General features: G+C 35.6%; 1 protein-coding gene across 2 annotated transcripts in view; it reads left to right on the forward strand.

The window, feature by feature from the left end:
• CFAP54 (cilia and flagella associated protein 54) overlaps window positions 1–25,980 on the forward strand; it is a 391,130-nt gene that overhangs the window by 139,117 nt on the left and 226,033 nt on the right. For both annotated transcript variants that reach the window (XM_015152488.3, XM_077954781.1), the window contains exons 31-36: window positions 1,039–1,150; window positions 1,496–1,596; window positions 10,626–10,856; window positions 14,297–14,439; window positions 16,273–16,454; window positions 18,003–18,230. In XM_015152488.3, coding sequence (XP_015007974.2) covers window positions 1,039–1,150; window positions 1,496–1,596; window positions 10,626–10,856; window positions 14,297–14,439; window positions 16,273–16,454; window positions 18,003–18,230 — 997 coding nt within the window. The remainder of the gene's footprint in view (window positions 1–1,038; window positions 1,151–1,495; window positions 1,597–10,625; window positions 10,857–14,296; window positions 14,440–16,272; window positions 16,455–18,002; window positions 18,231–25,980) is intronic.

Here is a 25,980-nt window from a genome sequence, read left to right on the forward strand (position 1 = left end):
GGATTACTTTTACAGTATTCTCTGAGTTATAAGGGAAGAAGTGTCCATGGTTATTTCATTTTCAATCCAGTTCTGTTCCATCTACATCATGCCTTCAACTCCTCTTTTTCCCTATAGAAGGCCCTATGGGAGTTTTTATTATATGATTATAACATACAGCATATTCTCTGTTATGCATTGTATAATGCATTTTTTGTTTTTTTTTTGAGACGGAGTCTCGCTGTGTTGCCCAGGGTTGAGTGCAGTGGCGCTGTCTCGGGTCACTGCAAGCTCCGCCTCCCGAGTTCATGGCATTCTCCTGCCTCAGCCTGTCGAGTAGCTGGGACTACAGGCACCCGCCACCACGCCCAGCTAATTTGTTGTTGTTGTTGTTGTTGTTGTTGTATTTTTAGTAGAGACGGGGTTTCACTGTGTTAGCCAGGATGGTCTCGATCTCCTGACCTCATGATCCACCCGCCTTGGCCTCCCAAAGTGCTGGGATTACAGGCATGAGCCACTGCGGCCTTCCTATACATTGTATAATACATTTTAAAACTTATTTACTTAGTCTCCTGTAAATAGGCATTTAAATTCTTTCTAATTTTTTATTATTATAAACAGTGCTGCAAAGGACAGGACATTCTTATACATATGTCCTTATGCGTATGTGAGAGTTTCTGTAAATATACAGGGCTGTAGTTGCCAAGATATGAACATTTTAACTTTACTAAGTTATTGCTTAGTTAAGTTATTTAGTTAAGATATTGCTTAGTTAAGATATTGCTAAGTTGCTCTTAAACTTTTATCAATGTGAAAAGTTTCTGTTATTCAACATCTTCGCTGACAGTCACATTTTATGATATGATTTACACTTTGCTCTTTTGAGAGACTGACTGTTTCATGCTGAACAGAGATATCACAGTCTAATTTATGCATAGGACACAAGCAATTTTGGATATTCTTGCATAATTTCAGTGAAAACTTTAAAGACATATTACTTTGGGGGTAGTTCTGCACATTTTTGCAGGTCTTTTTGACTGACTTTATCTTTTTTATTAGGAGGAATGAGTCTCTACTTGGACTAATAAAAGTGAAATATAAGGAGAGTACTTTGAGCAAAAAAGTAAACAAATATTTAAAGTTCAAAGCTGCCGTAATGGAAATTGGAAAAGTAAGTTTCGTATGAGTTTTGAATTTTAGGTAATGAAATTGAGAGATTCATGTATTTAGAGATGATTGGCTACATTTAAACTCATTATAATATGAAACAGAAGGATATACTAACAAGCATAATTTTATAATTACACAGTACAACTTTTAGATTAACATGTAGATATTGTTATAATCAGAGTTTTTTGTCTACAGGGGTATTTCTGTTGCCTTTGATAATAATTTTAGTTGAGGGTATGAACTACTGTATTTCAATGTCAAGAGATAAGCATTAGAGTATGAATAAATTATACTACTGTGTTTAAAGTTTGAATTTAACTTGTAAAATTTTATCTCCTCTATTAAGGGTGCAGAAATGTCACAAAGAGTAAGAAGTAAAAAAAAGGAAACTCTAAGAGATTTCATTTTTAAAAATCCAGCTATTTCTGAAATGGTGGCACATGAAAGGTATTAACTAATTAATTAATTCAATAAAAGTTTACTTGAGGGTAACTATGTATTGGGCATTATTTTGGGTACTAGGGATACAATGGTGGATCAGACGGGTGAAATCGTTGCCTTCGAGGAACTTACATACTAATGAAAAAAGCATTGTAAACAAGTAAACACCTAAATAAACAAGACAGTTTAAAATGTTGATAAATGTTGTAAAGTAAATGAAATAATATAGAATATTTGGCTTGACGTGAAGGTGGTGGTGGCAATAGTTTAGATAGGGTGGTTAGGAGAACAAATTGGTAAATTATCAGTGAACCTAAAGTTCTTGATTACAAAATATGGCAAAATGTTTAGTTTCTATTTTTATAAGTACACATGTATAAGAATTTTTTATTTATACATTATATATCTTACCTTCATGATCTAATGTTTTTCTATACCTGTTTAGTGATTTTGATTTTAATTTACACAACATAGATATTAATAGAACCAATTCTGCTTTGTTTTTATTTGCATTTGCCTACTATCTCTTTGATTATTCCTTCATTTTCTTTATTTAAATTATGACATATGGGTATAAAAAATAATATAACAACTATGCCATTTAACATGTAAAACCTTTCAAACACAGTTGAAATCCCCATGTACCCATCCTGGTATGCATTTCTGTTTTCCTCTATTCTGGAAATAATTCCCCAAATTTCGTTATTATTATGCTGATGAGTGAATTCGTATGTCAACCACATATGTATATATAAGCCCCAAATAATGCATGCTATAATTTTTTCTGATTTGCTTTGGAAATTTGCTTTTTTTCTCTCAATATTATGTTTGTGATTTTTTGAAATGTCACCTATACATAAGTCCACTTTCTTAATTTCACTGCTGAATGGTATTTCATTATATACTAAATAAATATCATATAATAAATTATATAGTAATAGTATAATGCATTGTGTTTATTGTATGCATATTTCTGTATGCATAATACATACACATAAATATGAATAACACACATAATTTAATATGCATAATATAAATAATATATATTTATTATGCATATATTATGTAATATATATTATACATTGTATAATAAATGTTTTAAATGATTTATTCAGTCTCCCATAAATAAACATTGAAATTCTAACTTTTCACTGTTGTAAACAATGTTACAAAGGACATTCTTGTATATATCTCCTTATGTATGTGTGAGAGTTTCTGTAGGGTAAATACATAGGGTTGTGGTTTTCAAGATATGAACATTTTAGCATTACTAGATATTGCTAAGTTGCTCTTAAATTTTTATCAATGTTGTGAAAATTTTCCATTATTCAAGGTCTTCACCAATGCTTGATTTTATTATCACATTTTTGTGGAACTATGTGGTATGAAATTTTGCCTCGTTGTTGTTTCAATTTTCATTTATTTGATTCCTAAGGTTAGGCATCTTTTCATGTTTTATTTGGCCCAACGGTTTTTCTAGTCTCAGGACTGCTTGTTTGTATTCTTTGCACATTTAAAAACTTTTGTTTTCTTCTTTAGTTTTATAAGTTTGGATGCTAATGCTTCTCCCAGTTTGTGGCTCATCAGTTCACATTTTAAAGTTCTTTAATAATTAATTCAAAAGTTTTAATTCTTAATGGAGTCAAATATATCAATGTTTCCCTTTATTGTTTTGGAAATTCTTTCCTAATCTGGGGGTAGTAAAGATATTCTCTTTGTGAATTTAAAGTTTTGATTTTCATATTTAGGAATTTCATTAATTTGTTTTTGTATATGGTGAGAAGATGAGTCCCCTTCACTCTCTTTTTTTTAGTTTTGTAACCGGTATTCAGTTGACCAGCAGAGTTTATTGAGTAGTCTATTCTATTGTCACTGTTAACTTTATCACTTAGCAAGTTTTCATATATGTAGCTTTGGGATCTCTTCTCTGTTTGATTAGTCTGTTAACTTATTCCTGAGTCAATATCAAACCATTGTAATTACTCTAGCTTTAAATTGAGTTTTGCTGTCTGAGGAACAAGTTTCTCCAGAATATTCTTTTCCTTCATGCAAGTCTTGGGTATTATTCCACAAAATGAAATGATTTTTTGATTAATACAAAAAACTCTACTATGATTTTGATAAAGATAGAATTGAATGTATATATTGGTATAGGAAGGTTTTTAAAAATTATTTATTCATTTTTTTTACACTGTTGTGTTTTTCTATTAGTAGACAGATCACTTTCTTAGGTCTTTAATGCCTTTCAATAAATTTCTATGATTTTCTCCATAACCATGTTATATATCTTTTGTTAGATACATCAAGGAACTGTTTTTTGATATTAGTGTAAATGCTATTTTAAAATTACATTTTTGAATTTTTCTATTCTTTGTATAGGTGTATAATTGATTTTTTTGCATACTGATCTTCTAAACAACTTGATAATTTATTTGTAGATACAGTTTTTTTTGTGTGTGTGGACAGTCATAATCTGAAGAGATAATGTTTTGCTTATTCCTTTCTAATGCTCCAGCCTCTTCTTTCCTTTTCATATTTAGCCTACAGGCTAGGACTTAGAGTTTAATCAGGAAAAGCGTTTGTGGATTGTGGACATCCTTGTTGTAAGATGCGTATTTAAAACTTTTTTATTTCCAGATAATTATAGATTCATGTGCAGTTATAAGAAGTAATACAGAGAGATCCCATATACCCTTCATCCAGTTTCTAATGATAGCTGTACAACTATAGTACAATATCACAACCAGGAAATTGACATTGATATAATCCACTGACCTTATTTGGATTACAGCAAGTTTGCATGCACATGTGTGTGTGTTTGTGTGTCTGTGTGTGTATTCTATGCAATCTGTAGAATTTGTATGACCACTACAGTATGTAACCTTTTGAGATTGACTTTTTGTGTCACTTAGCATAATTCCCTTAAGAGTCACCCAAGTTGTGTGTATCCAAGAATTCACTTATTATTGCTTAGTAGTATTCCATGGCATTAATGTTCCGTGTTTTACTACCATTTACCTATTGAAGAGCATTTAGATTGTTGATTGTTTCCAACCCAATAGCATTTGACTATTAGGAATAATACTGTGATGAGCATTCATGTGCAGTTTTTACATAAACATAAATCTTCATTTTTCTGTGATAAATACCCAAGAGTGCAATTGCTTGGTCGAATGGTAAGCATGTTTAATTTTGTAAGACATCCTCCACTCTTTTGCAGACTGGCTCCTCATTTTTACATTCCCATCAACAGTATATGAATGATCTAGTTTCTACTCATGCTTTCCAGCATTGAGTATTATTACGTTTTTTAAAATTTTAGCTATTAAAATAGGTGCGTAGTGATATCTCATGGCCTTAATTTGCATTTCTCTAATGGCTAATGATAGTGAACATCTTTTTTTTTTTTTTTTTTTGAGATGGAGTCCTGCTCTGTCGCCCAGACTGGAGTGCAGTGATGCAATCTCGGCTCACTGCAACCTCTGCCCCCCTGGTTCAAGTGATTCTCCTGTCTCAGCTTCCTGAGTAGATGGGATTACAGGCATGTACCACCACCTCGTTTGACTAATTTTTGTGTTTTTAGTAGAGACAGGGTTTCACCATGTTGGTCAGGCTGGTCTTGAACTCCTGACCTTGTGATCCACCCATCTCAGCCTCCCAAAGTGTTGGGATTACAGGCGTGAGCCACTGTGCCCAGCTGAACATCTTTTTATATGGTTACTTGCCATCTATCTATCCTCTTTAATGAAATGTCTGTTTATGTCTTTTGCTCATTTTCTAATTGGACTGTTTTTATTTTTCTGTTGAATTTTGAGAGTTCTTTATATATTCTAGATACAAGGCCTTTGTTGCATATGTTATTGGCAAAACTTTTTCCCAGTATGTAGCTTGTCTTCTCATCCTCTTCACAGAATCTTTTGCAGAGCACAATTTTTAAATCTTGATGAGGTCCAACTTACCAATTTTTCCTTTAATGGGTTGTGCTTTTGGTGGCAAACCTCAAAACTTTTTGCCTAATCGTAGGTCCTTTTTTTCCCCTGCTAAGTTTTATAGTTTCATGTTTTCCATTTAAGTTGTGATTCATTTTGAGTTGATTTTTTGCATAAGATGTGAGGTTTAGATTGAACTTCATGTTTTTACCTGCGGATATCTAATTGTTCCAATGTCATTTCTTGAAAAGACTATCCTTCCTCCATTGAATCACTTTTGTACCTTTGTAAAAAATCAGCTGGACATATTTGTGCAGATCTATTTCTGAGTTCTGTATTCTGTTCCATTGATCTATGTGCCTCCCTCTGCCAATACCACATTCTCTTTCTTGATTACTGTAGTTATAGAGTAAACCTTAAAATCAAGTAGAGTGATTCTTTCCACTTTATTTTTTTTACAAAATTGTTTTAGCTACTCTAGGATCTGTACCATTTCATATACATTTTAGAATAAGCTTGTCTATAACGTGAATTTAAAGATCTATTTCTTGTACCATTTCATATACATTTTAGAATAAACTTGTCTGTAATATGAATTTTAAAAATATATTTATTATTTCCCTTCTAAGTACTATATTTGCTTTGGGGTTTGGGATGAAATCCTTTATCACATTTTGGAAACTGTCATCCATTTTTTATTTTCTAAGAGTTTTGTTATAAATTATGTTGAATTTTGTTTAATATTTCTTTTTCATTGATTTTTTTCTTTAATATGATCATGCAACAAACTGCATTATTACGTAAATGTTCAAGGATGCGTAGTATCTTTTTGCTGATACCACTTCTGACACAAACCATATGGTGTTTTCCAGCAGCAACCAATTCTCCAGCACCAACCGGGCAGCCCCATATGCACTTCATGGAATTTCTCCTTAGGATAACATCCTGCATAATTATAGTATGAAAAGACAATTTAACGCTGACACTGTCGACACAGAGTTAGCAGCACATCCCACAAGTTAAAGGGCTTGGTTCCACAACACTGCCACCACTCAGAGGCCAGCCACAAATGTGATCCCAGGATACCCACACTTCTGCCTAGCTGACTATGAATTCAGAGATTCCCTCCTCGGGTTCGAAAATTTGCTATAATAGCTCACAAAACTCAGAAAAACACCTTACATGTTTACTAGCTTAATGTAAAAGATACAAATGAACAGCCAGGTCAGGAGGTACATACCAAGGGCAAAGTCCAGACGGGTCCTGAGCACAGGAGCTTCTGTCCCTGTAGAGTTGGGGGCACCACCCTCCTAGCTTGTGGTTGTACCTACCTGGAAGCACCCTGAACCTCCTAGTTCAAGGGTTTTCATAGCCTGGCTTGCAGCCACCCTCCCCTCCAGGCAGTGGGAGGGGTGGGGCTGAAAGGTCTCACCCTCTAATCATGGGTTTAGTGATGATTAAGATAACCTCTATCCTGAGCCTAGCTAGAGGCTCTACCCTGAGTCGCCTCCTAAGCATAGACTTACGTATGTTCCACAGGGACTTTCTGTGAGTAACACATTTCTTTCACTCTGGAAATTCCAAGGGTTTTAAGATCTCTGTGCCAGAAACCAGGGGACAGGTACCAGATATGTGTTTGTAGTATACCACACCATACCTGCACATTTTTACCAACGGATTCAATTTCTTTGAGATTACTATGTCTCTTTGAGTCTGTAATCTTTTTTTAATACTACTGGCTCTAAAGCAAGTCTCAAGAAATTTCAAGTAATTGGAATCATGTGAACCGTATTTTATTTCAATGCAATTAAGATAGAAACCAGTTTTTGAAAAGTTAACCAAAAAGATTCTATACATTTAAAAATCTGAAGGAGAAACAGAGAAATAATTAATGAGGAAAGATTGAAATTACATTCACATGTTGCATAACATTTTGATCAATGATGGACTGCATGTACACTGGTGGTCCTATACAATTATAAAATCATATTTTCACTGTACCTTTTCTATGTTTAGATGTACAAATACCATCATGTCATAATTGCCTACAGTGTTTATTATCCTAGTCTGCTATAGAGGTTTGTAGCCTAGATGTGTAGTAGGCTATACCATTTAGGTTTGTGTAAGAACACCCTATGATGTTCAAACAACAATAAAATCACCTAACAACACATGTCTCAGAATGTATCCCTGTCATGAAGTGACACACACTGTACAATGGTAATTTTAAAACAAAGAACTTGCTAGAAGTATGGTTGGGATTGCTTTGAATCCAGAAAACATGAACATTTAAGTTTTCTTCTAGCCATCTTTTAGCTGCATCATTTTATATATACATATATATGTGTGTATATATGTGTGTGTATATATCTACCTATCTATCTATCTGTCTATCTATCTATCTATCTATCTATCTATCTATCTATCTATCTATCTATTTTTTGGTCACCCAGGCTGGAGTTCAGTGCTACCATCATAGCTCACTGCAGCCTCAAAATCCTGGGCTTAAGCAATCCTCCTACTTCAGTCTCCTGAGTAGCTAGGACTACAGGCATGTACCACCACGGCTGGCTAAATTTTATTTTTTAATTGTAGAGACAGGGCCTTGCTATGTTGCCCAGACTGATCTTGAACTCCTGAGCCCAAGTGATCCTTCTGCCTTAGCCTCTTAAAGTGCTGGGATTACAGGCATGAGCCACTGCACCTGTCCTGCATCCTACAATTTTTTACTAAAAGTGTTTTCATTCTCATTTAGTTCTATATGTTTTTAAATTATCTTTGTAATTTCTGCTTCCTGTGAATAGATCTTACATATCTTTGCTTTGATTAATTTCTAGGTATGTTTTTGAAGTTACTGGGAATGATTCTTTTAGAACTCTTTGTTTATTGACGATATGTAGAAATAGAGTTATTTTTGTATATTGACTTTCCAATCCTTTTCCCCTTTTCCTTTTTCTTCCTTATTATTCTGGCTAATCCCATCAATACAATGCTAAAACAAAAGTGATGTTAGTGGGCATATTTGTCTGATTCCCATTTCATAGGGAACACTTTCATATTTTCAACATTTTAGCATTGAGAATGGTATTTGTGGTAGGTTTTGTTCTATGGATATTCTTTATCAAATTAACATTATTCTTTATTTCGATTATCAAATTGCTCTAGATTTGGCTAGCTCTTCAGTTTTTGACATGTTTCCATCATTTCATTGAGCTACTTCTTACCACAAGATGTTCGTCTTGTACACACCTTGTACAGCCCTGGAGTCAAGTGATTTCTTTTAGTGAGAAGTGGTATTTAGAATCTAAGTTGTGAGGGCTACTAATGTGGCTTTGCTTCCAGTTCCTCTTGATAGACTGAGCTAGGAAATATATTTGTTCAGGTAAATTTATCTATCTAAATCTATCAATCATCTGTCTAAACATATCTATCTAAATATAGCATTCTCTGTCTCTGTCTCTATATATATGTATCTAAAACCATAAATTCATTCTAATGCCTGGAATTCCATTTCAAAACCACAGGATACTTTCCAGAGTTTTCTCTTTTTCTAATTGTAACTCTTTTCCCTAATGGTGAGAATCCTGGTTCTGCTAATGTCAATATGCTAGCTCATTTCCTTAAGCTAGAATGTATAGAAGGTAGTTTCAGGATTCCTAAATATTTTTTAATTCAGGTGTTTATCTGCTTCCTCTTGTGGCTTCACATCACTGAGCATTTGTGCTGATTGTCCTTGTGGAGCTCCCTCTCTGTGGGTGTACTCAGACCTGTTGCTCATGGAGACACAAATCAGGTTATTGGAGCACCTGAATGTTAAGAACTGTTCAGATGATAGAGGAAAAGCATTCTGTATCCTCTGTGGGCTGGCTGTGAATTCCGTTCCGAGCCACCTGGAGTCTGTCATTCCCTTGCCAAGATACCTGGAGGAAGCCTATCCTGTCGCTGATCTCCCTGAACTATCACACTCTCCGTAGCAAGGAAGTTGCAACCGACTGTTGACTCATCTTGGCCTTTTGAGGAGAATTGATCTACTCACATGGGGACAAGATTGATTTTCATTTTGGAAATTATATTTTTAACTTTCAGGATCAGCTATTAAAAAGATTCACGTTTATTGGGAAACCAAATAACATCACTAAAACCAACTAAACAATGACAAAAAGCCCTAAAATCTTGGATTAAAAGCAAATCATCAATAAACTAAAAAATATTTAGAACTGAGTGATAATGTAAACACTACACAATAAAAGAAAGCTGTCCTCCTTCCTTTCTTCAAATGTTTCCTCCTCTGTTTCAACATCTGCCTGCCTTCTTCCTATCCATCTTTCTTTTCTTCTTGTATGTGTGTGTGTATTGATTTAGATTCTGAACAATATATAAGTGAACAACATAAATCAAGTGGAATGGTGCGGACCAATGAGTTAGCAACATTGCTAACAGAACAAAAAAATTGAAAATATGCTTGGGACAATATGTTCTATAAACAACTATACATGCAAATAGTTGGACTACTTTAAGTTTTGATAGGATGATTTTTAAAAAATGAATATATATTATACTTGAAATCCAAACTATTAGCTAAAATTTGAGTATATTTTTTTCTGGAGTGTATTGAATATGCAGTTATGAAGTCATCTCATCTATATTCAACTGATGTTTTATTTCCTCTAGAGTTTAACTAATGTTAGACAAAATTTTGCTACATTGTTTCTTCCTCAAGGACCAATACAGAGAAATGATTTTCTTGTTTAATATTGAATTTAGTTGATGAATGTGAACATCATATCCTAATTTTGTTGTCTAATCTCAGTGGCCTTTTGGTTATGAAAAAGAAAAGCTCTGTTTGGTTTGAGCTGAGGACACAGACTTCAGAGAGGGTTGAAGACAATACATGGTGTCTTTGTCCCTGGTGCTTATCTCTGTGCCTTTTTTTAACCACCCTGGTTCATATTTTTAGCACTGCAGAAATGATAAATAAGCCAGAAACATTTGCATAAGGGCAGTCAAGTGACTTCTTGATGTATTCTTTCTAAATTGGAATGATTCTTCTTTATTAAATATCTGAAAGTTTTTGTGTAATTTCAACACTTCTTTCTCCCTTGGCAGAAATAGGAGAACCAGTGTTAGGAAAGCAGCACAACGATACCTGATAGATTACTTGAATCCTCTAATATTAGGTTATGTTAAAAGAAAGAGGTTCCATCGTGTATCACTTGAAGAGATGCCCTGGAGAGCTCAGATGAACCTGTATCTAGCAGGTGCACACTTTAACCTGGTTTTACAAAAGCTAGGGGAGCGTACGAAGATGAAATTTGGCTCTTCACATATGATGGTCAGGTATAGTATATTATTGATGAAAAATACTGTTTTAGTTTCATGAACATGGATTGTATTTGTATGTTCAGAGCTCCAATGGTGCTAACAACTTGAGGTTTACAGAGTACTTCTCATCTTTATACTGGCTGTATTAGTTTGTTTTCACACTGCTGTAAAGAACTTCCCGAGACTGATAATTTATAAAGGAAGGAGGTTTAGTTTGACTCACAGTTCCATTGGGGAGGCCTCAGGAAATTTATAATCATGGTGGAAGGGGAAGCAAACACGTCCTCCTACACATGGTGGCAGGAGAGAGAAGTGCAAGCAGGGGAAATGCCAGATGCTTTTAAAACCATCAGATCTTGTGAGACTCATTATCATGAGAACAGCATGGGGAAAACTGCCCCCATGACTCAATTACCTCCACCTCATCCTGCCCTTGACACGTGGAGATTTTTACAATTCAAGGTGAGCTTTGGGCGGGGACAGAGAGCCAAACCGTATCACTGACCAGTGGTTTATTTATTAAGTTTTAATCTCAGAATCTTTCCCAATTACATGCTGGATATAAGTGATAATTTGATTACAGCTTGAATATGTTTGTTGATCTAGCTTTCAGTGCAAGGGTAAAATGTATTTCCAAGAGAAGTTTAATATGAATTATAGAATAAATGTAGATATTAGTAGGCATTAGTCAAATGTCTATTTTATAGAGGCATAGTTTAAGCCTCTATAAACAGAGGTCGTATTTACTCATCCAATGTCAATTTTCTATCATTTACTCAATAGACATTTTTAATCTCTTACTGAGTGTCTTTGGCTAAGTGCTGTGGGAGATAAAAATAGAAGATACATACATAATATGGAATACTTTGTAGCCATTAAAAGGATGATGTAAAGTCACACATTAAAAAAAGAATACTTATTGAGTACCTATTAGATACAAGGCACTGAGCTAGGTGCAATGGCTATACAAAGATGAACCAGATATACTAATTAGGGTCTGATAGGGTATGTCACAAATGCTCATGAATAGCTTGTAATGAATGGTAAAAGGGAAGTACAAATCCAATCTTCTTTATTATTGGAAGAAGACTTTTCCTCTAGATTGGAACTAGCAATACACGTTTCATAGGGAGGAGCCACTGGGCCTGGGTCTTGATGGATAGGCAAGGTTTAGAAATGTGCAGAGAAGGAAATAGTCATTCTCAATAGTTGGAAGAACATGAGTCAGAGCCCAGGTAGAAAACACAGGATGCGAACCCCAAATAGTCTGACCACAATCTAGGGTGTATGAAAGAGAGTGGTGTGAAATAGTTAGAAAAGGAGGCTGGGACTAGATCATGGTGGGTCTTAAATGTCTATTAAATCTGAGCATTATTTTACATACAGTAGAAGATTATTGAGGGTTTTTGACCAGGGCCATGATAAAAATATCTCTGGCAGCAACTTACCAAGTAGATTGGAGGAAGGAAAGACTGGAGACAAGACATGAATTAGATGGTATTTATTTCAGTAATCCAGTGAGGAAAAAATGCAGGTTGAAACTCACAATCAACTTGGTCCCAGTTTCTGTTTCTCCAGATTTTGGTTAAACTCACTACCAAACTGAACCTTTGCAAAAATGTCTCCAGATAGACCATTTTCCTATGTGGGCTAGACCAGACTGGCATTTAAGAAGCAGTTAGTTTGCCTGACTGACTTTGAAGGCATTTGGCAAACGAAGCCCTTCAGAGGGCAATGACAGGGAAAACAGTTCAGAACAGATGGGCTTCCTTACCCTTCTCTGAATTCTGAGAAGTCACTGGGCTCCCAATTGTACATGACCCTTCATGCATGATCACTTGGCAACACAATAACACAATGATCAAATTTGTGTCAGGATAACTTGGTGCTAACTTGGATTTTGTTAAATCTGTTAATATATACTCAGTATTTGTTATTATTTTATTTTCCATAAATTATTGGGGTACAGGTTGTATTTGATTACATGAGTAAGCACCCATCACTTGAGGAGTACTGCACCATATATGTTGTCTTTTAAACCTTACCCCCATCCCACTCTTCCCCCCAAGTCCCTAAAGTCCATTATATCATTCTTATGTCTTTGCATCCTCATAGCTTAGCTCCCACATACCAGTAAGAACATATGACAATAGTCTCCAATCCATCCAGATCATTGCAAATGTTATTAGTTCATTCCTTTTTATGGCTGAGTAGTGTTCCATCATATCTATCTATCTATCTATCTATCTATCTATCTATCTATCTATCTATCTATCTATGTCTGTCTATCTATCTACTATCTATCTATCTATCTATCTATCTATCTATCTATCTATCTATCTATCTATCTATCTATCTATCTATGTTTATCTACTATCTATCTATCTATCTCTGTCTATCTCTATCTGTCTGTCTGTCTGTCTGTCTATCTATCTATCTGTCTATCTCTCACAATCTCTTTATCCACTCGTTGATTGATGGACATTTGGGTCGGTTCCATGATTTTGCAGTTGTGAATTGTGCTGCTATAAACATGCATGTGCAAGTTTCTTTTTTGAATAATGACTTATTTTCCTCTGGGTAGATAGCCAGTAGTGGGATTGCTGAATCAAATGGTAGTTCTACTTGAATCAGTGTTATTTCTTTTTTAAAATAAGGTCTAAGCGTTAAACAAACTTGCATCAAAAATAATGAATAATGAATATAAACTTTTTATTATTTTTGATGCAAGATTGTTTAATGCTTAGACCTTATTTTTAAAAAGAAACGACGGCCGGGTGCAGTGGCTCATGCCTGTAATCCCATTACTTTGGGAGGCCAAGGCGGGCGGATCATGAGGTCAGGAGATTGAGACCATCCTGGCTAACATGGTGAAACACTGTCTCTACTAAAAATACAAAAAATTAGCTGGGCATGGTTGTGGACGCCTGTAGTCCCAGCTACTCTGGAGGCTGAGGCAGGAGAATGGCATGAACCCAGGAGGCGGAGCTTGCAGTGAGCTGATATCACGCCACTGCACTCCAACCTGGGTGACAGAGGGAGACTCCGTCTCAAAAAAAACATAAGAAATAAAAAAAAGAAATGACCTTAATCATGGACACATTGCTCCATATAGTAATCATTGTCACTGAGTTCTGTTCAAATCAGGTGGTTTTAAGTTGAAATAAATTGTTCTTTCAGAGCTTACAGAGTGGGCACAGATATTTTTATTTCCATTTTCAAGGGCCCTTTCAGAGAAATATATATTGATGTTAAAATTCCTAAGAGCGAAATTACATTGTATAATTTTAAAAGTTAATGAAAACATGTTGGGCTTTGATTAAGTGCCAAAATCCTTCATGATTTAAAATTTGGGAGTACTCACAAATGTTTTAAAATAAAAATAGATTGCATTTGACAGTTTTAATTCAATTTTGCTTATATTGTTTTTTAATGTGATTTTTCCTCCCTTGCAGTTTCCGATCATTTGATCCTAACATATTCTCACTGTATAATTCAGGAACAGTATTACCAACAAGAAAATTGACTGTAGAAAATTATAAAGCAATGCTTGATTTCCTCCTTACAGCCAAAAAAAGAAAGGCCAACTTACCATCAGGTAAAATAAACACGTTAGTTTATTATCAAGTTACCTCTAGATTTTTATTCACTAAACAACACAACACACATACACATTGTGGACACACAAAGGTATACACACAGTTTTCCAGAGGACCAGCAATTTAGTTGAGTTTTGATATTTTGTAGGAGATTCTTGTTTGCTCTATTTTTAAAAATTTCTAGTTTTATGATATTACATATATTTGGAAATATCTATTTTGTATTTTAACCTTAGCCAATTTGATTGTTCAGCAAATATAATGTTTTAAATTAAATATTCGTAGCCTTTGGTGGTTCAAGATAGGTGAAGACTTTCTACAAACATACTCCTACAAGCAGGCACCCAAACTATCATGAAAGCTGATTTTGTATTCAGGGGAATCCACCATTGGCCTAGGATTTTCAGCCAGCATCTTTCAAGAAAGCTCCCTCTAAGATGAATGAAGCCTTGTTATCTAGTCAGGTGACAGGGGCCTCCAAAATCTAGAGACATGCAATGCAGGTAAACAGGGTTCTTTTTTTTTTTTTTTTTTTTTTTTGTTGAGACAGAGTCTCGCACTATCACCTTGGCTGGAGTGCAGTGGTGATCTCGGCTCACTACAACCTCCGCCTCCTGAGTTAAAGCGATTCTCCTGCCTCAGCCTCCCAAGTAGCTGGGATTACAGGCGCATGCCACCACGCCTGGCTAATTTTTTGTATTTTTAGTAAAGACGGGGTTTCACTATGTTGGCCAGGCTGGTCTTCAATTCCTGACCTTGTGATCCACTTGCCTCTGTCTCCCAAAGTGCTGGGATTATAGGTGTGAGCCACCATGCCTGGCCAAAAACAGGGTTCTTGATCAGGGTGCACTCTGGAAACTGTAGTCCGACAAACCTGACTAATTCCCACACCCTTTTCCTGCAAAGATGGTAGAACCTGGACACTTTCTAACCAATGATATGGTTCATTTCACAAATAAAAATTTATTTCTAATACCTTTAGGCTCTGACAGACTCACTTATATAGACTTTTAGTAATGACATTTTAAGTGCTGTGGGATTTATTGCCAACTAGAGTTCTTGGTATGCCAGTTAACTGCCCCAGGAGTGTTAATTTATGTTTGAGGTACTTGGCATGCTTTCTGATTTCTTCTAGGATATAGATTAGACTTCACAGGTATGTGCATATCAACTGTGTATAGTGAAGTATTTGAAAGTGAATTCCATAGCCATAGAGTCTGATTTTTGAATATAGATTGTAGGATATAGTTTCTTGAGTTTTTTTTTTTTTTTTAAACTGGCTCTCTACCTAAGACCGACCATGAAATTGGCAATGAAATATTTTGCTACCGAGACTTACTGTCTAATGCAGGGTTCTAAGAGGAAGTTGGTGGCAGGAGAAAGCCTTCTTTTTTATGCCACACCAACAGGGGAATGCATGGCTGAGGTTGCTGCACTGCCTAACTCCAGAGGTGCAGCTCACTTTCTGATATATGTGTCTTAGGAATGGCCTGTTTGGGAGGAAATGAAAGGACAGTGGTATTTTCTATTGTTCCCTTCAAAAAACATGTACATTCCTACTTCTGCATTGTTCCTTTTGCCATCGACTTTGTCTGAAATGACGTTCTCTGTATTTGCCCATGTAGCTAAATCATGCCCATTCTTTAAGACCCAAATGTCTCCTTCTCTAGAAACTTTCCCTGGTTCATTGTATCTCTGATCATCTTGTCCTTTCTCGAAATTTGTGTACCATTTGTTACCTGAATTACTCATTTGATCCTTATCACCTACTGTGTTTTCTGGAACTTAATTCTATGTTTTTAATCATGTCGTATCTTACTTTTGTACTGTAGATGCTGAAGAATTTTCTACATTTATTAATTCCAAAATGAGTGATGAAAATATGTCCAAGATGCAAACAGTTTATGACTCAGACTCTCAATCAGGTTCTAGTGCTAAAGAAAAGGACCGAGGAGCAAATTTGTGTGTAATGGATCATTTTATGAAAATCTTTTTATACTGCAGGAGAGCAATGGTAATGCAATCTTTCTTGTTTGCAGTGTTGTAGACAGAAATTTCAGCCCATGAACTCGGGCGTGTAAGATACACTGTGTTTATTTTCTTACTATACATAATTTTAGTTGTGACTTTGAGACCTCATCTTGCTGGGTGAGCCTAAGTCACTTTTGAGGTGTACCTGCAGTGATACTGAGGGCATGTGTTTTCCAGTTGTCAGGCAGAGTGGGGAAGCTTCTTTAGTCATTGTCATCCATCCACCCAGAGCCCAGGTGGCCTTTGTCCCCGTTCATGCAGTTCCTATGAATATGCATGCACCTCTCTGCCGAGACTTGGGGTTCTCTCATAATGCAAGGGGTCCCTCTATGGGGACTTGATCTCTCTTGGGGGTACCATAGATCTCTCTCTTCTTTCTAGCACAGGGAAAGATCTTTCTAGGCTACAGGAGAACCCTGCCCCTGCCCCCGGTCTCCTTCTTCCCATTACTTCCATGTTCTCTCAAATGCTTTTCTTTCTTTTTCTTCTTAAATATTATATGAGACATGATTAAACCCAGAATTGGAATTGTTAGCTACAGAGAAATCAGTTTCTTGTTTTCATGGCAGGAAGGGCATATACTTTAAACTCCTCAAGAGGTAAGGAGAAATCTGTCCTTTCTAGATAAGAAAGGAAGACAGGTTCTCATGTGCCCCATGGAGTGGACAGTGATTTTTACATAATGTAATATAAACCTGGATCACCTGCTTTGACCATGAGCATTGAATCCTATCCTGGCCTCCAGCTTCAGGGCCCTGTAAGAACTGGTCCTGAACACCTTGCAGAACTCAGCTCCTCTTACCTTTGCTGTTGTTTAGCCCACTCCCATGGGTCAGCAGTCTTGAAAGCACTTAGTTTGTTCCATCCTCAGCCCTCAGTTTCACCTTGCTGTTCCCTGAGCCTCAAATGTTCTTCTCCACCCAACACCCTCACTGCCACTTTCACATGACTTGTTCAATATTCAGACGTTTGCTTAAATGCTACCTCATCAGAGAGGACTTCTTTCCTGACCACCTTGTCTAAAGCAAACTGTCCTGTCATGCTCTGTCAGGTTCAAACTAATTTCTGCTTTATTTTTCTTTATAAAACTTCTTATTGCTTGAAATTATGCTTTCATAGGTCTACTTTTCCAGTGTCTGCCTCCCGAAATGAACAGAAGCAGTGTGGGGGCAGACTCAGTTTCCCTTGCTCGCTGCTGAATTCCCAGCACCTAGAACAATGGGATTTTTGGAGTCAGATGACTCCAAGTCAGATGACCTTCAGCAAGTTATCAGTGCTGAACCCATGGCCCATTTCCTCATCTGTAAATTGGGTAAAATACTGGTACCTAGTACACACTTACTTATGGAAATTTTTGTTCGAATTAAATGAGATAATACATATAATGGTGTCTAACTCATGTAAGTGACGCTAACAAATGATGTTAGTTATTTTTACTACTGACGTATAATATTTGCAAAAAGATGAAGTTTGTTCAGAGATCTCTAACTTTTGGAACTTTGAGGTCTTTTAAATTTTGTGTTTGTCATAGGTTCTTGCTCATCGTGGTGGCTATTGGACTCTGCTTCAGAACTGCTGTCGGGCCTTATGGAACTTTACTCAGGAACTACAAATAATTCTTAAACAGGCAGTGGATCTTGATAAAACATTTCCTATTAGCCAAGATGGTTTCCTCTGCACCTCTGTTTTACCATTCTATTTGGGAGCAGAATTACTTATTGACATGTTAATACAACTACAAAATACCAATTCTATTAAGGTAAGGACAGTTTGGTAATTATTTTTATTATGTTCAGCTAAAAATATCATTGTACTGTGCATCTCAGTATAAGTAGAAACTGACATTTTTCTTGATTCCTCATTTGGTTTGTCTGCATTTCATTTGCTTCTCGTTATAATTTTGTTTACAATATATAACTCGCATTCATGTTAACTAACAATAGCTTAGCCTGAAAATTTAGTGTGTTATAGGGAAGGGAAAGTAACATTAACTGAACTCCAGCCCCTACATAAATTAGCCTTAATGCACTTAATCCTTATAACATTTTTTTGACAGATAAAGAAATAGATTCCAAGGAAGATCACGTAGCTTGAATAAAAAAGATGTGATCGGTTGATCTTTATTCCACTGCTTCTCTGTCCTGTTCTATTATTCTGGTCTGCTAGAATTTACAGCCATTTAACATTTATCACACTGTAGTTTAAAGCATGGAAATAAAATGGAAGTAATATAAATAGAATGTAACCTAAACACATTGAAGATTAGTAAACACATACACACGATGCACCATGAGGCTTATAACATTTCTAGAGGAAAATATTTGGCAATAGCAGAAAAGACAAAGAGGGCAAATTATTAAGGCTGTTACACTTTATATAAAGTGGCACAATATTAACTCTAAGTGATAAGGATGTATTTGATGATCCCTTGAGTAACTAGTAAAAAGGAGATATAGCTGAAAAGTCAATGAAGTAAAAGGGAAGACTAAGTAATGCTCAATTAAGTCAAAAGAAGGCAGGGAAGAAGGAACAGAAGAACACAAAACATGGGACAAAGAGAAAACAAGTAGAAAACATTCACTCTAACTCAATAATATCAATAACTATATTTAATATAAGTGGATTAAAGATGCCAAATAAAGGGTAGAGATTGTCTGACTGGATAAAAAAGCAAGACACACGTACCTGTCTACTAAGAGAAGCACTCTGAATATAAATAAACAGATAGATTGAAAATAAAAGTATGGAAAGAGATATACCATGAAAACAGTAAAGATAAAAAAGCTGATGAGTCTATATTATTAGACAAGGTAATATAAATCAAGGAGCAAATGAGAGATAAAGAGGGACATTTTGTGTTAAGAAGAGCATCAGTTAATCAGGAAAACATACCAATCATAAATAGGTATGCATCTGATAAGAAAAATTCAAAATACATTCTGGACATCCAAAGCTTGAAGAACTTCCTGGATGATAAACACATTGATGTGTCAGGAGGGTGACATGCACTGATTCCACAGGGAGAGGGCATGGAAGCTCTGTGTCAGGGACCCTCTCAGACTTCACCCCATGTACCTCTTCACTAGGCTGTTCCTGAGTTTTCTTTGTAATAAAACTGTACTTTAAGTACAGTGCTTTCAGTGAGTTTTGTGAGTCATTCTAGTGAATTATCAATTTGAAGGGGCTATGGAAATCCATGAATTTATAGCTGGTCCGTCAGAAGATTAGGTGACCGGAGATTTGTGGCTGGTATCTGAAGTGAGGGCAGTCTTATGGAGGCTGGAGCCCTTAAACCTGTGGAGTCTGATGCTAACTCTGGGTAGTTAATGTGAAAACTGTGGTACAGTAAACCCAGGTGGAATGGAAACAGAGCACAAGTGCACATGGTGTGTTCACCAAGATGGGTCATATGCAGAGGCAAAAATAAGTCTTCAAAAATGTAAGACTGAACTCTTGAAGAGTATGTTCTTTGATCATTACAGAATTAAATTATAAATGGATTGCCATAATATAGGAAGAAAAATCTCCAATTATCTGGAAATTAAATAATACAATTCCAAATATCCCGTGAGTCAAAGAAGAAAACATAAGAGAAATTAAAGAATATTTGAAACTAATAATAACACATGAAAATGTATGGCATTCAAATGAAGCAGGGCATAGAGGGAAATTTATAGCTTTAAATGCTTAATAACATATAACATCAATTATCTAAGTGTTTATATGTAGAAAAAGAAGAGCGAATTAAATCTAAACTAAAGAGAAGAAAGGAAATAATAAAAAGAAATAAAGGAATTTATAAGAGCAGAAATCAATTAGATAAATATAAAGCAAAAACAATAAAGTCAAAATTTGATCTTTTAAATTTAAAATTATTAAATCTAGTATACTCAGAAATACTGATGAAGAACAAAAGTGAGAAAAGCACAAATTACTCGTATTAGTAGTGGAGGAGGGATATAAGTACAAATCCTATAGATATTAAAAAAAGGAAATATGATCAATTTTTGTTAACAAATTTGATAGATGAAATGGACATATTTATTGGAAAGCACAACTTAATCTGACACAAGAAGAAACAGAAAACATGAATTGCCCTAAATATACTAACAAACTTGACTTCATAATCAGAAACCTTCACATAAAGAAAATTCCAGACCCACAATATTTCTCTGGAAAATTTGAGCAAACACACGTGGAAGAAATAATAAATTTTATACCAATGATTTTTATTTGTGAAAATGTATGGGGTATATGAGAAAATTTGTTACATGTCTACAATGTGTTGTGATCAAGCCAGGGTATTCAGGGTGTCCATCACCCAAGTATAGTACATTTTTGTAAAGTACAGTCATCCTCCTCTATCAAACATTGCATTTATTCCTTTTATCTTACTGCTCCTTTAACTCACTTGTCTTCATCTTCTCCTCTCACCTTTAGCCCCCACCCTTCCCAGTCTTTGTTATCTACCTTTTCAGTGTTAACCTCCATATGCTTACATTTTTTTAGCTGCCACATATAAGTGAGAGCATGCAATATTTGTCTTTTTGTGTCTGGCTTATTTCACTTTTTTTTTTTTTTTTTTTTTTTTTAAGAAATGAGACCAGCTTAACCCTAACAGATATCAACTAGAAAAGTGTGAACTAATATCCCTCATGAACATAGACACAAAACTTTTAAATGAAATGTTAGCAAATCAATTGTAGCAATATACAGAATATGCAAATGATGATATAATATATAAAATATATGCAAATGATGATCAAGTAGGGTTTATCCCAGAAATTAAGGCTAACATTTGAAAATCAATCAGGCCAGATGTGGTGGCTCATGCCTGTAATCCCAGCATTTTGGGAGGCCGAGGCAGGCAGATCACCTTTGGTCAGGAGTTCGAGATCAGCCTGACCAACATTCTTTTTTTTTTTTTTTTGAAAAAGCTGTAGGCTTTATTGAGCAGAGAGTGAAAGTACAAATCTTCCACAGTATGGGAGGGGTCCTGAATGGGTAGCCAGAGTTAGATTATACGATTGCCTTTTAAACTCTTTAAAGTGGGAAATACATATAGCAGGAAGATGTTACCAGAATAAGAAACAAAGGCAGTAAATTATTTTGTGACATGTCTTAGATTTTGAGGAAAACCGGAATTGCAACTTAGGTTTTATCTACTTTATGACCTTGCAGCGGCATGGCAAAGGAGACAGGATCTTACAGGACTGTACAAAGTATGTTTGCAAGAAATTGAAATTGGGAGTATAGATAAGGTCCACTGGTCACAGAAAAATGGGCAGTTAACATTCCTATTACTTTAGTTTCGGGGGAGGGGAAAGGGAGAGAGGGAGAGAGGGAGAAAGGACACAGGGAAACTTACAGCAAAATTTTTGCTGTTTATAGCTTTCTTGGGGAAGAAAACACATGCACACATCCTGGTGTTAGGAATATTTTAAGCATATATCTTCAATATTATTCATCCAGGACTGAAGTAAGTCGTGATGCAGGAAATGAGTGAGTTTCACAGCTTTCTGAGCCCCTACTCAACCCAGGAAGCCCAGCTGGCACCTCCTCTCAGTCCCCCCTCTAAACAGGACTCCCAACTGCTGTTGGGAACTGGGTGGCACAGCCTGACCAACATTCTGAAACCTTGACTCTACTGAAAATACAAAATTAGCTGGGTGTAGTAGTGCATGCCAGTATTCCCAGCTACTCAGGAGGCTGAGGTAGGAGAATCACTTGAACCTAAGAGGCAGAGGTTGCAATGAACCAAGATCACGCCATTGCACTCCAGCCTGGGCAACAAGAGTGAACCTCCATCTCAAAAAAAAATTAATCAATATAATTCACCATATTAACAGGTGATATGGTTTGGCTGTGTCCCCACCCAAATTTTATCTTGAATTCCCACGTGTTGTGGGAGGGACCTGGTGGGAGGTAATTGAATCTTTCCCATGCTGTTCTCGCGATAGTGAATAAGTCTCATGGGATCTGATGGTTCAATAAGGGGGAGTCTCCCTGCACAAGCTCTTTCTCTTTGCCTGCTGCCATCCATGTAAGACGTGACTTGCTCCTCCCTGCCTTCTGCCATGATTGTGAGGCCTCCCTAGCCATGTGTGAATATGTCTTTATCAGCAGCGTGAAAATGGACCAATACAACAGGATAAAGGAGAAAAAGTATATGGCCTTTGATGTAGATGCATCAAAAGCATTTGCAGACTTTAGTGTCCATTCATGTTAAAATCACTCAGCAAACGAGGAATGGATAATTTTTTCAAACTGATAAAAGAGTATATACAGATAACATAATGCTTAATGGTGAAATGTTATGAACTTCTTTGTAAGAATGGGAACAAAGCAAGGACGTCGGCTCATAGCATTTTTATTCAACATCATGCCAGAAATCCTGGCCAGTGTGATTAGTCAAGATAAAGAAACAGAAGGCACACAGATTAGAAAGGAAGAAATACAACTGTTTTTATTTGTGAATAACATAATTTTTTACATAGAGAATTCTAACTCTTCAGTGTTCTACAAAGCAATGATTAGAACTAAAAAAAAAAGTTATAAGGTCAATATACAAAAATAAATTGTATTTCTGTATACTAGCAGAAAATAATGAGAAAATGAAAACTTAAAAATAATTTCACTTAAAATATCATCCAAAGTATCAGTATCTAGAAATATGTATAATTTACACAATATTTCTACATTGATAACTATAAGACATTACAAAAAATTAAAGAAGACTTAAATAAATGAAGAGATATATATTAATATCAATAAATCTATTATTCCCAATTTGATTTGTCAATTCAGTGAAATCTCAATGAAAATTCCAATAGGCATTCTTTGGTGTATAAATTGACAATTCATTTTAAAATTTATAAGCAAATGCAAAAAAATGTGAATGGCCAAAAAAAATTTTTTAAAAGAACAAATTTGGAGGACTTACTATATATATATATGATATCAAGGCATACTAAAGCTACAGTAATTAAGAGAGTATAATACTGACCTAAAGAGAGAAATATATCAATGCAACAAATAAAGAATCTGAAAATAGACTCATACATACGATTTTTTTCCACCAAAGAAGTCAAAGCAGTTCAGAGGTTTCAAAAAGAAATGTCAACTCTAGGACCTAGATTGTTGCCTTTAAAAACCATGTATCACTAAAGGAAACAGGGCTTCTTTGGGAAAAAAAAATGCTTGACTGCCTTACCTCCTATATGAACTATATCTGAGGATGACCAAATAGTTGATGAAGGGGAATTTTTCTTTACAAAAGTATCCAAGTAATAAATGAAGAAAGGATGTTGGAATTAGAATTATTAGGTTTCTGTGATTCTTAATGAATGAATTGGAGGATCAAGAGCACCTAATGGAGTATACTTGCAAAAAACAGAAATCTAACTGGAATCAGATAGAATATTTACATTTATCCCACGATTTGTAGAAAATACAGTGGACAGAAGAACATTTTAAATGAAATTACGGTAATATCCTCAGTAAAATTCAGACTGTGGGAACTCTACAGAAAAACAATCTGATTTCTTTAACAAAAAAATTTAATAAAGGAGGAGATGAAATCTATAAATTAAAAAAGACAAGAGATATAACCAATTGCAGTGTTTGGACCTTATTTTAATCTAACTAACACACACAGGTAAAAAAATAAAGCTGTAAGGCAATAAGGAAAATAGAAACACTCTTCAGTGTAATTATTCAATAATGATTTAAAGGAACTTCTGCTAATGTCTTTTTTTAGGTAGGATTATAGTATTGTGGTTATGTTTTTGTAAAACTAATTTTTACTTTTTTAGAGATACATACTAAAATATTAATAGATTAATTCATATAATTTTGGGGATATAATTCAAAATAATGGGGTAAGTGGGTGTGTCCTAAGAGTTGATAATCATTGCAGCTGGTGGTGGGCACATGGGCTTCATTATATTACTTTCCCTACTTCTGTAAGTGTTGGAAATTTTCTTTAAGAAAAAGTTTTTAAAAAATCACACATGGCCCATACAAAATCTTCAAAACTTAAAAAGAGTCTGGCCTTACTGTGCCAGAATCCTCAATCTCCATATGCTATTTTGATCTCCAAATGTCAGTCTTGTTTATTTCTCAGTGTTGTTTATTTCTCAATATTGCCAAATTTAGGAGGTCAATAGATAATTCTCTTCCCCCGCTCCTCCCCTTTTGGATTGGGATCAACTGAGAGATGGGTGCTGAACAAGACAATTGAGATAAAATATCAGCTTTTTTTTTTTTTTTTTAACTGTTTTTCACTCTTGTTGCCCAGGCTGGAATGCAATGGCACAGTCTTGGCTCACCACAACCCCTGCCTCCCAGGTTCAGGCGATTCTCTTACCTTAGCCTCCTGAGTAGCTGGGATTACAGGCATGCGCCACCACGCCCTGCTAATTTTGTATTTTTAGTAGAGACAGGGTTTCTCCATGTTGGTCAGGCTGGTCTCGAACTCCCGACCTCAGTTGATCTGCCCGCCTCAGCCTGCCAAAATGCTGGGATTACAGGTGTGAGCCACCATGCCTGGCCCTCAGCTTCGTTGTTGATAAACACTATATTAGATAATGTAATAACTACAGAGGACTTCCCTGTCCTTCATCCCAGAAATAAAGCATAGGCATGACTAACTGATAGCAGATCTGTGCTCCTAGAAGACTTACTGTAGAATCAGTGAATTACAAGTATTGAACTCATAGCATAAATAAACTGTCAACTACTTTTAAAAAGTATGTCCCATGTGCTGGGCGCTATGCTGAGGAAGCAAATTCATGTAAGTCACTGGTGCTATACCTGCTATTCATACCTACACAGCCTGACTTCAGGTATGCATACTGCATTTCACAGCCAGATGACTTACAAAGTCTCTTCTAACTTCCGGGACTACAGCTCTTGTTAGAGGGGATGTTTATCCTCTACTTTTGTTGATGCTTCCCACTCGTGTATATAGGTTACTTTTAATGGTATTATTGGGATGGGAAGGCTGGACTTGAGTTACCCAACTGTTTTGGGCTATAATCTGGCCCTTATATGGATCTAAGAGGCTTTGTTTTGCCTTAATAATTTCCAGAGGTCTACACAAATGTGTCAGGAACTCATAGGACATGAATACGATTGTTACATAGTAACTCTTTAGTCAAAAAGAGGGTCTCCTTGATGCTTTCATCCTCCATAGGTGTGACATTTGCATCTAGGAATGGACATACTATTGTATAAATTAATGAAGGTAACCAATGTATTAGGGGGCTTTGTTATGTGTTTATACTAAAGTCTGTTTTTTCCTAAAAATCTTACCATAATTGATTTCATATCCTTACTTAAATGGATAGTGACTGTATACCAAGAACTATAGACGGTAATCTGTGTTGTCCAATATGGTAAACATTAGCCATATATGGCTATTTAAATTTAAACTCGAATTAACTAAAATTAAATGAAATTAAAAATTCAGTTGCACTAATCACATTTCAAAAGCTTGGTAGCTACAG

Source organism: Macaca mulatta, chromosome 11 (genome assembly GCF_049350105.2).
Source record: "Macaca mulatta isolate MMU2019108-1 chromosome 11, T2T-MMU8v2.0, whole genome shotgun sequence".
NCBI lineage: Eukaryota > Metazoa > Chordata > Mammalia > Primates > Cercopithecidae > Macaca > Macaca mulatta.